Consider the following 15,501-nt stretch of genomic DNA (forward strand, 5'->3'; position numbering starts at 1 on the left):
GTGACATGTTGTTTCACCGTGCTGATCCCGAACCCTTCAGCCGTGCACGTGAGACGTTGCATACTCTGACAGCTGCTTCTTGTTCTCCTGCAGCCGGGTAAGGACAGTAAGCTACTCCCGCTCCTCGTGTGCCTGCGCTTTGCCTTCGTGCCGCTCTTCATGCTCTGCAACGTCCCAGATCACTACTACCTGAGGGTCGTCTTCGGCCATGATGCCTGTTTCATCGTCTTCATGGTTCTCTTCGCCTTCTCCAATGGCTACTTCGTCTCCCTCACCATGTGCCTTGCACCCAGGTGAGTGCCTCTCGTTTTTCTTAGACCTGGTGGAGTCACCCACACCATTATTTACAGCTTTTCTGTGTAGCAGGCCTAACCTGGGGATGCAGACTGTTATTTGTGGACAGAACAGATTTCCAGGCAGGTTTTTTCATTAGGAAGTGCTGAGGTAGAATCTGCTGCAGGTCAAGCATTGGGCGGGAGTAGCGGGTAGTATTGGACATGCAGGGAGACGGCAAGTCAAATATGGCATGGGTGCTGGGGCTGAAAAGCTCCAGACACAACTGTATGGTGGGTAGGCTTTGTCCTCAGGGGGTTTGTTTTTGGGTAGTTTTATCTAGGCTGGATAATTTATTGCATTGCTATATATATATATATATATATATATAGCGCTTTCCATACCTCTTACAAGGCCTAAGTAGCTTTTTTAGTGCATATGCAAAGTAAGGGGAAGTGAGGGCTATTGTTGAGCGTCAACACCAACATTTGTGTGTAGCTCATAAACGATCTTCTCACTGATGTAATTCAGCTAAATACCCTGTATCAAAAGAGGTGGTGTGTTCCGCTGTCCAACATACAATGCCATATCTGAAAAGAGAGTGATGAGGTTGACATAAACTCTAGCTTCCCAGAGACCCTACGTGTCTCTAGTTGATATCTTAGAGTTAGTAAACATTTTTGTGTGCAAATACTAGTGTGCTGTAAACTTTCTACACCGATTGAAAACTGTTCTCGTATACCCTCAAGGGTCAAAGTGCAAGAGCGTTTTAAGAGCTGTGCCATTTTCATGGCACATTTTGGAACTGCAGTGTGGAAGGATAAAAACCTTCTGCAGGCCACTAGCAATGTGTGACATTGATCCACATTCTGTCCATCATTGTTGTGTTTGCAGGTACCGCTCTAAGTGTACTGGGGATGCTCAGACGTGAGTCCCAGGCACTCCACACCACTGGAATCAAGCTAGCCGGGCTGATGAGAGGTGTTACCTCGAAACCGGGCCGGTCCTCGGATGCTTGTTTCCGTTCTGGGAAGGACATGGCTTTTGTAGTTCGGACTGGACTGTTCCCATGGGGCACAGGGTCAGCGCTGATTTGCATACCGCCATTGTCTAACCCAGGGTGGTGTGGAGTGGAAAAACGATGGATTTGGGCCCAGATCTTTGGACTGGGGTGAATGTGTGACATTGATCCACATTCTGTCCATCATTGTTGTGTTTGCAGGTACCGCTCTAAGTGTACTGGGGATGCTCAGACGTGAGTCCCAGGCACTCCACACCACTGGAATCAAGCTAGCCGGGCTGATGAGAGGTGTTACCTCGAAACCGGGCCGGTCCTCGGATGCTTGTTTCCGTTCTGGGAAGGACATGGCTTTTGTAGTTCGGACTGGACTGTTCCCATGGGGCACAGGGTCAGCGCTGATTTGCATACCGCCATTGTCTAACCCAGGGTGGTGTGGAGTGGAAAAACGATGGATTTGGGCCCAGATCTTTGGACTGGGGTGAATGTGTGACATTGATCCACATTCTGTCCATCATTGTTGTGTTTGCAGGTACCGCTCTAAGTGTACTGGGGATGCTCAGACGTGAGTCCCAGGCACTCCACACCACTGGAATCAAGCTAGCCGGGCTGATGAGAGGTGTTACCTCGAAACCGGGCCGGTCCTCGGATGCTTGTTTCCGTTCTGGGAAGGACATGGCTTTTGTAGTTCGGACTGGACTGTTCCCATGGGGCACAGGGTCAGCGCTGATTTGCATACCGCCATTGTCTAACCCAGGGTGGTGTGGAGTGGAAAAACGATGGATTTGGGCCCAGATCTTTGGACTGGGGTGAATGTGTGACATTGATCCACATTCTGTCCATCATTGTTGTGTTTGCAGGTACCGCTCTAAGTGTACTGGGGATGCTCAGACGTGAGTCCCAGGCACTCCACACCACTGGAATCAAGCTAGCCGGGCTGATGAGAGGTGTTACCTCGAAACCGGGCCGGTCCTCGGATGCTTGTTTCCGTTCTGGGAAGGCATGGCTTTTGTAGTTCAGACTGGACTGTTCCCATGGGGCACAGGGTCAGCGCTGATTTGCATATCGCCATTGTCTAACCCAGGGTGGTGTGGAGTGGAAAAACGATGGATTTGGGCCCAGATCTTTGGACTGGGGTGAATGTGTGACATTGATCCACATTCTGTCCATCATTGTTGTGTTTGCAGGTACCGCTCTAAGTGTACTGGGAATGCTCAGACGTGAGTCCCAGGCACTCCACACCACTGGAATCAAGCTAGCCGGGCTGATGAGAGGTGTTACCTCGAAACCGGGCCGGTCCTCGGATGCTTGTTTCCGTTCTGGGAAGGACATGGCTTTTGTAGTTCGGACTGGACTGTTCCCATGGGGCACAGGGTCAGCGCTGATTTGCATATCGCCATTGTCTAACCCAGGGTGGTGTGGAGTGGAAAAACGATGGATTTGGGCCCAGATCTTTGGACTGGGGTGAATGTGTGACATTGATCCACATTCTGTCCATCATTGTTGTGTTTGCAGGTACCGCTCTAAGTGTACTGGGGATGCTCAGACGTGAGTCCCAGGCACTCCACACCACTGGAATCAAGCTAGCCGGGCTGATGAGAGGTGTTACCTCGAAACCGGGCCGGTCCTCGGATGCTTGTTTCCGTTCTGGGAAGGACATGGCTTTTGTAGTTCGGACTGGACTGTTCCCATGGGGCACAGGGTCAGCGCCGATTTGCATATCGCCATTGTCTAACCCAGGGTGGTGTGGAGTGGAAAAACGATGGATTTGGGCCCAGATCTTTGGACTGGGGTGAATGTGTGACATTGATCCACATTCTGTCCATCATTGTTGTGTTTGCAGGTACCGCTCTAAGTGTACTGGGGATGCTCAGACGTGAGTCCCAGGCACTCCACACCACTGGAATCAAGCTAGCCGGGCTGATGAGAGGTGTTACCTCGAAACCGGGCCGGTCCTCGGATGCTTGTTTCCGTTCTGGGAAGGACATGGCTTTTGTAGTTCGGACTGGACTGTTCCCATGGGGCACAGGGTCAGCGCTGATTTGCATATCGCCATTGTCTAACCCAGGGTGGTGTGGAGTGGAAAAACGATGGATTTGGGCCCAGATCTTTGGACTGGGGTGAATGTGTGACATTGATCCACATTCTGTCCATCATTGTTGTGTTTGCAGGTACCGCTCTAAGTGTACTGGGGATGCTCAAACGTGAGTCCCAGGCACTCCACACCACTGGAATCAAGCTAGCCGATGAGAGGTGTTACCTCGAAACCGGGACGGTCCTCGGATGCTTGTTTCCGTTCTGGGAAGGACATGGCTTTTGTAGTTCGGACTGGACTGTTCCCATGGGGCACTGGGTCAGCGCTGATTTGCATATCGCCATTGTCTAACCCAGGGTGGTGTGGAGTGGAAAAACGATGGATTTGGGCCCAGATCTTTGGACTGGGGTGAATGTGTGACATTGATCCACATTCTGTCCATCATTGTTATGTTTGCAGGTGCCATTTTCATGGCACATTTTGGAACTGCAGTGTGGAAGGATAAAAACCTTCTGCAGGCCACTAGCAATGTCAGTGTTTCTTTTCATGTTTCACGTGTAGCAGCTGAGCCAAAATGCCCAGCCTTAGAATTTTTTTAATGTTTAGATGAGGTTTACCCGCCAGAATTGTGTAAATAAAAATACACGTAATCACAAGACGTATCTAAGTATATAGTCATGATTTTTTGCAGGTCAGACAAAGTTAAAAAATGTAATTGTATCCTTTTTTTAATTGAAAGAGGTGCATAAGCGAGAGTGATGTTCTAACAAAGACTATTTTCTCTTCTCTCTTTGTTCCCATAATCAGGAAAGTGGACACGCACGAGTGTGAGATGGCAGGAGCTCTCATGACCTTTTTCCTAGCGCTCGGTCTGTCCACTGGAGCTGGTCTCTCTTTCCTCTTCAAAGCTCTCTTGTAACATGAGACAAAACTTTGCACTGCAGAGATGCCACCTCTTTCTGTCCAGCCAGCCATCCTATTCTCCAGCTGAGGAAACTTGAAAATAACTGGCTACTCCAGTATCTTTGAACTGAATGAGGAGCAACGGGTGAGGTGGCAGCCATTTTGGACCAAAGTGAGAGGCAGCTGCCATGACAGAGCATTCATTTTCCCATTTGCATTGGATGAAAATCAACTTTAGGTTGTAAAACTGGAATATTTAATTTTGTTTTGTTTATAATAGGAGCAAATTTTATTTTTTATTGTTTTGAGACATTGGTGCGTATGTGTGTGTTATCGATAAGGTAGAACTAAAATTGCCTTTTTACATTTTTTGTAAAAGAAGGAGCAGTTGACCCTGGCTTCTTCAAAAGCCTTTGCTTTTCAGAGAGGCTATCCTAGTCTAAATGTCAGAGCATCTTCATCGTTGTCCAGCCCTCTCTCCTCAAATCTGACTTTCTTGGCAGATTCTCTTAAAATGCAATGAAATTGCATCAAATCGTCATGTAAATTGTTACAAATTTCCTTTAGATCTAGTAAGGTGTAAAGAAACGAAAACGCCATTTCAGATATGAAAACTACTTTAATTAGCAACTCTTGTGTACTACAGACACCCTGAGATCTGTTTTCCAAAAATGGAAGTTGGATGTTCCCAATAGTCAAGGCACAAGGTTAACAAGGGTCGATCAACCTTTTTCCTTGCCACGCCTCCATGAACAGGGTGCACCACCTTCGAAAGTACCAAGACTTTGTCAGTTGCACAGCATCTTTTAAAAGGTGAGATTTCCTTACTATGGGGTTACATTTATTCAGTATTAAAACCGTTGTTCCGCCGATGCAAGTATTGTACTAGGTATTAGGCTTGCAAAAAATTGTTTGCCAGTTCCAATATCGTCAATTAATTTCATCGTACCTCTTTTGCGAGAGATCGCATTTCTTATACATGACGCTTTTGAAATGCCATTTTAGCCCCCTTTATCTGTAAACTTTATTTCTGGATACGTAAAGTAGGTCTTATCTTTTGCCATGATAACGCACACCTCCTTCTTCTTTGTTCAGCCAAACTTGTGTTGTGATTTTGACTAGTCATACTTTCCTCCTTCCCACTGATTTCCCAAGTTGTGTCCTGATGTTACAGGTATCACTGCCACTTAATGGCAAGTGATGTGATGTCACGCAATTACTTGACATCCATCTGGCCGTAGTAGGGAGGTGTGGAAAGCAACAGACACCCTTAAGTGAAAGCAAAAACTTGTTTGGGGAAAAATTTAAAAAAAAGCAAAAGAAAGACAAACTGGTTAATCAAGGCAAGCTGGGATTTGCCGTCCGCTTTTTCAAAGAAAGGCACCGCAGTCATCTTGTGATGGCACGTTCATTTTGTTTCTTTAAAGCGAAAGTGTTTGCCCTCAAATGTATTAAGAAGTATTTATATAGGTAGCCAAACAATGAACTATCCAAGTGGTTCATTAATATAGCCAGGAGCTATTATGTGATTATAGAGGAACATATTAGTACAGCCAAAGCACTTAAAAGGCCAGCTCGCTGAAGCTTAACACCTTTCACACCTATGAGGTTTTCTAACTTGCTTTAACGCTATGGCAGTATGACCATATTTAACAAAGTACAATCTGTGAAAAAATAAGGTGAAAACAATATTGTTTCAAAATGAAAAGTCACAGAATGCCTGTTTATCTTCTTGCAAACCTCACCTTTTTCTCTTGAAAATACTTTAATTGGTTTGTTATAATTAGATTGTCCGGGTATTGTTTTTATTTGCAGTGATTTAATTGGTTCCTGTTGATTTGTCTTTCGTGGGAGCAATGTGTTGTCTTCTCTGACTAGAATGTATTTTAATTCCTGGTGCCCTAGAATGTGCCTTTTTAATTCATACAATACATGAGAATCTATTACATTTGAATCTCTCATTAGGTTGTGGAGGGTTGGAAAACTGGAAAGTATGTTCCTTCCAAGATAAGTTGAAGAAAGATGTGGGAGGGCTGGGTGCCTAAGAGGTAGTCATGTGGGAGCTTTCTTTCTGTTACTGGGGCCCATGACAACATCTGAGGCAACTTTGTTTCATCTAAACCTCAAGCCATTACTTTAGCCATTTTTCCTGATATGCACTAAACCCGACCCAAGGCATTATTTTTATCAGGCTTGGTGAGGATTTAGGTCCCATTCATAAATTATTGGTACTATTACTTTGAATGGCCTTCCTCTTTTCAACCAGTCAGATGCCTTACCCAATTTTTTTTCCATGTAAATAAAACATGTTTATCGGGTAACATGTATCTTGGTTCAACGATAGAGTTGAACTAGTCATCAGAAATGCTGCCTACAATGTTTATGTATGTGTTGGATCACATGTACTGAGCAGCCACCTTAAGAGTCTGGAAAAACTTGCAAATTAAGGATGTCATTTTGCTAATTAAGAATAATTTACCATAGCATCGTTTTTCTTTCATTATTCAGAGGAATTGCTTGGTGAGCAGGAATTCAGAAAAGTACCTAATTTTCAATTACGCCTATGGTTAAAATCCATAATTTATCACCTTGTGCGTTCGTATTATTCATAGGAAATGCTTCATACACATTTCTATCACAAGTAGTGTGGAATTCCCTTCAGTGTTCAAGTTCTGCTCACAGGATACACTGCAGGCCTTTTTTGTTATGGAATGGATTATTGTTACGGTTTTAATATTGACTACTTATGTACTGAAAGCATAAACTACAATTCCTCGTGCAGCTTAAAAAATAAGTGTAAATGTCAAACAAAGTCGCATTTATCAACCTCTGCAGACTGTATGCCTGAGCTGGCCCTTTAAATGCTGACGCCTGTGACTTGCACGATGCAACGCACAGTTCAGTGCCAGGCGCAGAACATGCTTGGGTAGCTTGTATATATGCAATGCATCTGTCGCTTGACTTTGCTTTTTAAGCCAACGGCATTGAGAGGTAAAATAGCCAGTCAACAATCAACATCCAATAATAGACCTAAATGTGCCTGGGGCTAAAATTATTGAACGTTGGTGATGTTTCTGGTTTTCTCAAGTAATATTCTTCTATTGATCTTGCTGGACTGACAAGTTCTGTTTTGACTAGTGTTTCTTCTCTGAAGATATTCATTTAATCACATCTTCAGGCTAGAAGAATTAATCTGGCAAAGCATGGACGTCAGAAACAATTTTTTTCCAATTTTTGGAGAGAAGCGTAATCGTAGTCCAAGATTTAAACATTACTTAGGGATGTTGCTATGTTTTTGGACTTCAATCCATCACAGCCTTTCTGTGGTTGTCTCTCCTCGGTGCGCTGTTGCATGAAGAGGTACATTGCTTCTATTATGTTTTGGGTTTCTTGTCCTGTTGTTTCTTTCTTCAATCTGTAGGGTACTCTTAGAGTGGTGCCTTATTGGAACAGTCGCTGCTTCTCAATGGCAGTTTTGAGTCTTCTCCAGTTTTCCTCACCTTGAGGTATAACCTCTATTAAGTTTTCAGTTTCCTATTAATTTTCAGTGGATTTATTCTGCTTGTTTTCCCCAAAGAAGGGTCAGCCACATTCTTGATTTCCATGTGGTCCTTCTAATTTAGTAGATTTTCACATCCTCTGCTTCCCAACTCACAGGTTCCTCACCCTTGACCACTTTTCATGAATGGTTTCCTTCTCACGGGTCAACCCGCAGGGCATTGTCTATCAGGCAGGGTCTCTCCTTAGGTTAGGTGGACAGATTCTTTGCAGATCTCTCAGTTGAATAGAGCCTTACTGGGCTTCCTTGCTTCCTGTGAACACTGTGTCTTGTTTTTATTAATTTCTATAGCACTTCTTCTCTGTTCATGCTGTAGGTTGATTCTTTCTTTGAGGGCGATTCCATGACCAGTGAGTGAGCTTGTTTGTCTTTTGTGATTGGGCGCGAAAGGCATGGCCACAGGAATTGTGAAGCAACGGAGGACTGAATTATATGTTATAGGTGACTAAATAATGCAGTTTACCTCCGTGCATAATACAGAAGAACATTTTTTATTAGTTTGAGTTCTCCTTTAATTTAAGTTTTGGTAACATAGTTTTAGAAACAACACCATGTGCGCTCGTATTATTTATAGGAAACACTTCATGCACATTTCTGTCACAAGTAGTGTGGAATGCCATTCAGTTTTCGAGTTCTGTTCATAGGATATTCTGCAGGCCTTTTATGTTATGGATTAGATTAACTGCATATTTTCTTGCAGAAAGCCATGCATTATGAAGGCATTCTTGATGTAATGTTTTAATTATAAAAAGATACTCACGTATTTTTGTTTCTGTTTTAATATTGACTATTTATATTCTAAGGTATAAAATACATTGTCTCTTGGGGCTTATAAAATGAGTGTAAATATCAAACGTAGTTGCTTTTGTCAACCTCTGCAGATCGTATGGCTGAGCTGGCCCTTTGAGAGCTGAAGCCTGTGACTTTCAGGATGCAACACACTGCTCGTTGTCAGGTGTACATGATGCTTAGATAGCTTGCCAGTAGCATTTCCTACCTGTGTATATAAGCCAAGTATCTGTCACTTTTAAGGCAAGGGCGATGAGAGGTAAAATAGCAGTCAACATCCAATAATTGCCCTAAATGTGCCTGAACTAACAATATGGAACGTTTGTGATGTTTCTGGTTCCCTGAAGAAATATTCTTGAATTGATCTAGCTGGACTGACAATTTCTATTTTGACTAAGGTTTCTTTTCTGAAGATATTAATTGTAATCCCATCTGCAGACTAGAAGAAATCCTCTGGCAAAACATGGAGTGCAAGAACAGTTTTTTTCAATTTTTGGAGAGAAACGTAATCATAGTCCAAGATTTGAACATCTACTTAGGGATGTTGGTGTGTTTTTAGACTTCATTCCATCACCGCCTTTCTGTGGGTGTTTCTCCACAGTGTGCTGTTGCATGAAGAGGTGCACTGCTTCTGTTACATTTTGGGTTTCTTGTCCTGTTCATCTCTTCAATCTTTAGGCTTTTCTGGGATTGGTGCCATACTGGAACAGTCACTGCTTCTCAATGGCAGATTTGAGCCTTCTAATCCAGTTTCCCTCACCTTGAAGCATATCCTCTATAAATTTATCAGTTTCCCTTTAATTTACAGTGTATTTATTTTCCTTGCTTTCCCAGAGAAGGGTTCGCTACCTTCTAGACCTTCACATGGATCTTCTAGTTTAGTAGATTTTCACATCCTCTTCTTCTCAACTCATAGGTTTCTCGCCCTTGGCCACTTTTTGGGAGTGGTTTCCTTCTCACAGGTCCACACATAGGGCATTTGTCTTTCAGGCAGAGCCTCTCCTTAGTGCAGTCGGACAGATTCTTTGCAGATCTTTCAGTTGAATAGAGCTTTACTGGGCTTCCTTACTTTCTGTGATCACTGTCTCTTATTTATTAAAATTTCTATAGCACTTATTCTCTGTTCATGCTGTAGTTTGATTCTTTTCTGTGAGGGTGATTCAGTCACCAGTGAGTGGGTGTTCTTTTTCCTTTTGTGTTTGGACTTTAGGCATGGCCACGGGAATTATGAAGCAATGGAGGGCTAAATTATGTGACATAGGTGACTAAATAATGCAGTATGAAATGAAAATGATGTGGCATATTGCAGTATTTTCTGGCAGTATTCGCTATTTTGTAATATTAATACATATTGGTGCCTGGGCAAAAAGTTCACCTCAGTATTACCATTGTAAAGGTGAATTAGCTGATTAGCAATTGTAAGGCACAGGCTAACGTCTGCACCTGCACAGTACCACATGTTGCTCTTTTTAAGAAATCTTAGCCATAATGTGCTAGATTAAATCATAAGTGCGATGAACCCACAGTAATGTGGCAAACACCGTAGAATCTCATCAATTCAGCGGTACTGGCTATTCCAAAGAGTAGCCTGACCCTCTCCTTTTGTTAAATCTTATTACTCACAATCTTTGATTGCCACAAGCAGTGTTGCCAGCTAACCCAGATCATCTGTGACACATCGCATTTGTGCTGGCTTTTTCGGCCTATTAGTTTAATTTTTGTCATTGCAAGTCTTTACGTCCCTAGATTGTCTTGTCCCAAACTATGTATGCCCCTCTTTCTCCGTATTATGTCTATCTCTGTGAACCCTAACATTCACAGTTGAACTCTGTCTTTGCTCTTCCTCTATAGCTACATTCCTAGATGAATGTGTTCTTAACTGCAATGTGCACTGGCAGTTCTGCACTGGCAGTCATGCGCATAGGCATGTGCACTTCACTGCCCGGCACAAACAGACTTTCATGTAACCCTCTGCTGTGACTGCTCTGTACATTGACACCCAGTGGAGAGGAACATGCAGCCTTTTACATAGGAAGCCATTTGCAGAGCTGCCCTCTACAACAGCAGGCCCACACCCAAACAGTCATGCATTCTAGTAGTTGGGTGCAGACTGCCATCTACTGTCTCAGGACAGGTTGCACACAGGCTGCACTATAGGCAGCAGAGTGCAAGGGTATCCTTGGCTACCAGTGCATATGGAGGCATGTGAAATAACAGCTGATCCAGCTCACTGCCTAATAATTATGCCTTCTGCCAGCCCTGAAGGCAACCTTGTGTTCTGGTAGCCCTATGAAAAGCAGCAGTGCACACTGTATACCCAACCTGCGGTAGGTCTGCATACCAGGTTTTGAGTACTATCAGACGTAAATACATTGTTGCATGTAGGTAACCCTACACACTGCCACTCTAGAGCACTGCCAGCAATGAAATGGCCCTGTCATTCTGACCTGGCAATGTGTACTAACTGCCATGCTAACTGACAGCCTTCCACACTCATGCTCTGTGCACCACCAATCCAAAAGACAGCCTTCCTTGCTGCCAGTTCTATACTTTGTCTGTTAACCACGGGCATTGCCAGAGTGAAGGCAGCATTGCCAGACTTTGTGCTGCTACTCCTGAACATTATGTACCATCTACAAATTCAGTCTGCCATTATTATTGTACACAGTAGCTTCTCTCTATTATTGCCTGGCACACATACTGTTTGCCAGCAATGTGCACGGCCAACTAGAACATTCGCTAGCAGGGACGCATTCTGTCTGCTTGCAGCATGCACTTTAAGTGCTGCACAGTTAACATCAAATGCCTGTGTATTATTTATAACAAAACTAGTAACTATAAATGTGTCAGTGAAGTAGAGATCATTTTCTCCTCCAGTTTCGAACTGGTTAGCAGATGCAAGTGGTGCTCATACAGCACACAGACTGGAATTTGATGCTACTCTCAACCTGGAAGTGACCGTATGCCATTTTTTGTGTGAGGGAGGAAAATATTTGTATCTTGTTGTAATGTATTACTTCAACTAATGACTAACAGTGGAAGATGAAGGACTGGGTGGGTTTGGGAGATTTAATATTCAGAAAACAGCTTAATTCCTAAATCCTGAGCAGGATAACTACATCAACTATGTAAATGGAAATAAATGACTGGAAGTAGGCCAGCCAAACATATTTTGTTAACAGTATTACAAGTGAAATATATAATTATGTGAATAAGTTATTTAAAAAAAAGTTCACATTTCTGCCAGACGCTTCATCAAGAAATGCCAACATCCCACGTTGTGTAAAAAATATATATTTCTCCTAAGAAGAATCTACCACTGGCAAGAAATGTTGAATCGTGTCTCATCCCATCACTTGCTGTTGAAGTAGAGTTGTGATTGCTGTTTTTAATTTTGTAAATGTTAGTGTACCCTCAAGATCATGGTGGCCACACCTGCACACCTGCAGCTTGGGTGGACTCATCTCACTGTACACTGAATTGGTTTGCTAAATTGTAACTTGTTGGTGATACAGCAATGCACTAATCTGGATTACCCCCTGAATAGATTTGGCTCTCCCCTTCTATCATTAACACAACAGTGACAGTCAGGTAAGCCCATGGTGTATGGAAAGGAGAGGGACATAATCTTTCCAGCATGGTTGCCTCATAAAGTTCTTGCTGAAGATAGGGTCCCATCTAAGTGAAATAGTTAGTAGATTTGCATATTCACTCCAGACAACAAATTAATGTTCAATTATATTGAATCTCCTGCTAAATTGATTAGAAGTGATCCAGAAAAAGAAGCAGAGTTTAACAAATGAGTCGCAAAGTGTTTTTCTCATTTTTGATATAATAGATTGCATCTGAGCTGATCTACTAGATTCTTAGTTTTATAGGAACAAACATTATTTTTGACTTCATGATATCGACTGCCTAGCCTCTGCTGTCTTGTGTATGTCTGCTCAAAGTTCACTGGACTTTCTACAGCAATTCTTACGTGTATTTTTGAAAATATGTACCACACCTGCTAGACAGATCTTAAATCCTAGTGAAATAGGCAAAATTGTATTCATATTTAGCCAGCTAGTTTAGAAAAATATTATGCTAATGTTTCCCTGGAATTTCAGTTTGTCCTTATAGAGTTGGGAAAGCCTATGCAACCCAGGATCATGCCTGTTGTCTCGGTGTAATTTAGGAGAATTTATGACTGGTGTCTGACTCTTACAATGGCTGGGAGGACTAGAGCTAAATCAGTCAAAGCCAGACTGTATCCTAGTTTGAATTTAGCTGGTGGAAGCGTGTCTCACCCTGGTATTGGCAGTGCTTTCACATGGGGCTACATCATTGCCATATATTGTCTGTTAAACTTGTCCCATGTGGGAAACTCAACTTGGTTTTGCCCTCATTGTTATTTCACTTGTATGTAAGTTCACAGATCTTCTGTAGATATGCCATAAATGGTATTCCACCCACATTTACATTCCTTAGGAGATTGCTTCTGTATATTTGGTCCAGTGTTATTCCACATGCAGATGCATTCCCTATAAGATATCTGCTATGAATATTTCCCAATGCTATCCGCATGCCATATGTTCCCCATAATATATCTTCCGTAGATATCGCCCAGTGTGCTACCAGGGATTTGGGGGGAAATTTAACTTGGCTGCTGTGGCCTGGTGCATGGAAACAAACTGGCTATATGTAAGGAAGACTGGGTGATAAATATATGATCAGTTCTTAGTGCAGGCCGAACAACTGGGTAGTCTTCCAGCACCTAGTGCTCTCTCTCATGCAAGGATATTAATTGTGTGTACTTAAGGAAATGTGCTCACTGAGAAAGTATGAACTGCAAGATGTTATTTCCTCTGGAGATGCTCTTAACATGTTCTTATACAACGATGCAGTTCAATATAGAGGTTTGGAGGAGGATATGAATAGAAGTTCTTGTAATAGGAATGTCCTTATAAAATGAATTGCTTGTTGAAAGGACTAAGAGGAGCAGTGGACAGAATTTTATTTTAACAGGAATCACTCGCAGAGTATTTTGGAACAAGTATGAAGATGTTATCACTTAATTTTAAATGTGCTCCTTTATTTTTTGTTTATTGCCTGTTTGAAATGTTTGCTACATTGTTTTACTGTATCTTGATCTGTTTTTATATCTTTTTTTAATAAAAGTCGATTTTATTAATCACAAATCTTCTGTTTTGTGTTTCGGAATGAGGGAGAAATTCGAAAGTCTAAGTATTACTTATTCAAGGCCCAGAAAAGGTATGGTTTTCCAGGTTACCGATTTCTGTTTCAGTGACTTTAGCATCCATGTTGTGGCCAGTGGTGCACTACAGAGTAGCTTTATAGACACTAATGTTTGTGTCTAATCAATATTTTGCATGCTCTGCCTCGTGAGGTTTTCTGCTTGACATCCTGCACCACTCTTCTCTCACGCTTGGCCCTGCTTACAAGAACAGGACTACATCAGCCTGGTTTCAAATTTAAGGTCACAAGCTCATCTGTCATGGTTTATGTGGCAACCATTTTCCCGGAGGTGTGCAAATGGTGTTCCGTTACGCAATATCCTCTCAGGCTCTGGCATCTTAATCATGTCCCTCGCTCTGCCATAAGCATAACAGTTTTTGAGAGGAACAAATCTTGCATAACTCACCATTTCCTCACTAATTGGTTTTCTTTTGACACAAAATCAAAAATGCAAGGTTGGGGCGTCTCATTTTGCACCTAAATGAAGGGTTCACAGCATGAAGGTGCCCATGTTTGAGGTCTATCAGTTGACTGGTACAGTTTTGGGTGAGTTTGCACATGACCAGGAGATTGCCAATTGCCTTTCTCTGGGGTCATTCACTCTGGGTTTGGCTAGATAAAAGGTGTGTGATCAAGCCACCTCAAGGGTTCGCACCCTCTTTTTGTGAATGGATGTGGATAAATGGACAAACCACTGTGGCTTAAACTGGCCACAGTACCCGCAGTGCACGGAAAGTCAGAAGCTGACCCTCCTACAATACAACAACATGAATGCAACTCGGTGACAGTAAAAATCCAGAACATAAATGAGACGGCTGAAAACACAGGTTTTGTCTTTGAATGTATTGTTTTTAATAAATTAAAGTGCAATTCAGCAAAACAGATGCAGAAGCGAATTCAAAAAGTAGTGAACGATATGAGGAAAGCATACAACTTTATTTCTGAATCACCAGAAGCCACTAATAGACACTTTCTAAGAGAAAGAAAAATATAGATTTATAATTTTGACATTACTCTATAATAAAAACACTCCCCAATCCAAATTGTAAAACTATATAGACAGATGGGAGAATTTGTGCTATAGACAATAAAAGAGTGGAAAACTATCCAACTTATTTTTCAAATCCACTCCAAATGGCATCATGTTTAAATATTTTATTGTTACAATATTTATAGATTTATTTATAGATTATATCTAAATGGAGAAGTGGCATGACCATGAGGGAAGTCACCCTTTAACTAGGATTCTACTTTAGGTATACATTTTTTGACTATAATTAGTGTCCTGAAAATGAAATTACATTTTGATGTAGAGGTAAAAATCACAGTTGTTAATGGAAAATTATTAGTGAAGCCAATTCCCTAAAGTCCGGGTAAGAAATTTACGGCCACATGCATCATTGTATGATTTTGCGATTCCTAAATTGCGAAAATTAAGGAATCGCAATTTAGGAATTGCAAAATCCTATGCATCAACAAATCCTACAATTTTTTGGGATTTCTTATTTTTCGGTATTTGCGATTCCTTAATTGCGAATCGCAATTAAGGAATGGCATTACATTGATTCCTATGGGCCTAGAGGCCCATAGGAATCAATGCCTTTTTTCAATTTAGTTTTTTGCGAATCGCACTTTGTTGATGCATTTCAAAGGTGCTGAGGGGGGTCCAAAGGACCCCCCCCTGCA

The 15,501-nt window shown here is 42.2% G+C and overlaps 1 protein-coding gene across 3 annotated transcripts in view; it reads left to right on the forward strand.

The window, feature by feature from the left end:
• The window catches only part of SLC29A2 (solute carrier family 29 member 2), a 73,966-nt gene extending 67,254 nt beyond the window's left edge, over positions 1–6,712 (forward strand). For all 3 annotated transcript variants that reach the window (XM_078660801.1, XM_078660799.1, XM_078660800.1), the window contains exons 12-13: positions 94–293; positions 4,134–6,712. In XM_078660801.1, coding sequence (XP_078516927.1) covers positions 94–293; positions 4,134–4,245 — 312 coding nt within the window. In that variant the 3' untranslated portion in view covers positions 4,246–6,712. The remainder of the gene's footprint in view (positions 1–93; positions 294–4,133) is intronic.
• Positions 6,713–15,501: the final 8,789 nt, after the last annotated feature.

This window comes from Lissotriton helveticus, chromosome 9 (genome assembly GCF_964261635.1).
Source record: "Lissotriton helveticus chromosome 9, aLisHel1.1, whole genome shotgun sequence".
NCBI lineage: Eukaryota > Metazoa > Chordata > Amphibia > Caudata > Salamandridae > Lissotriton > Lissotriton helveticus.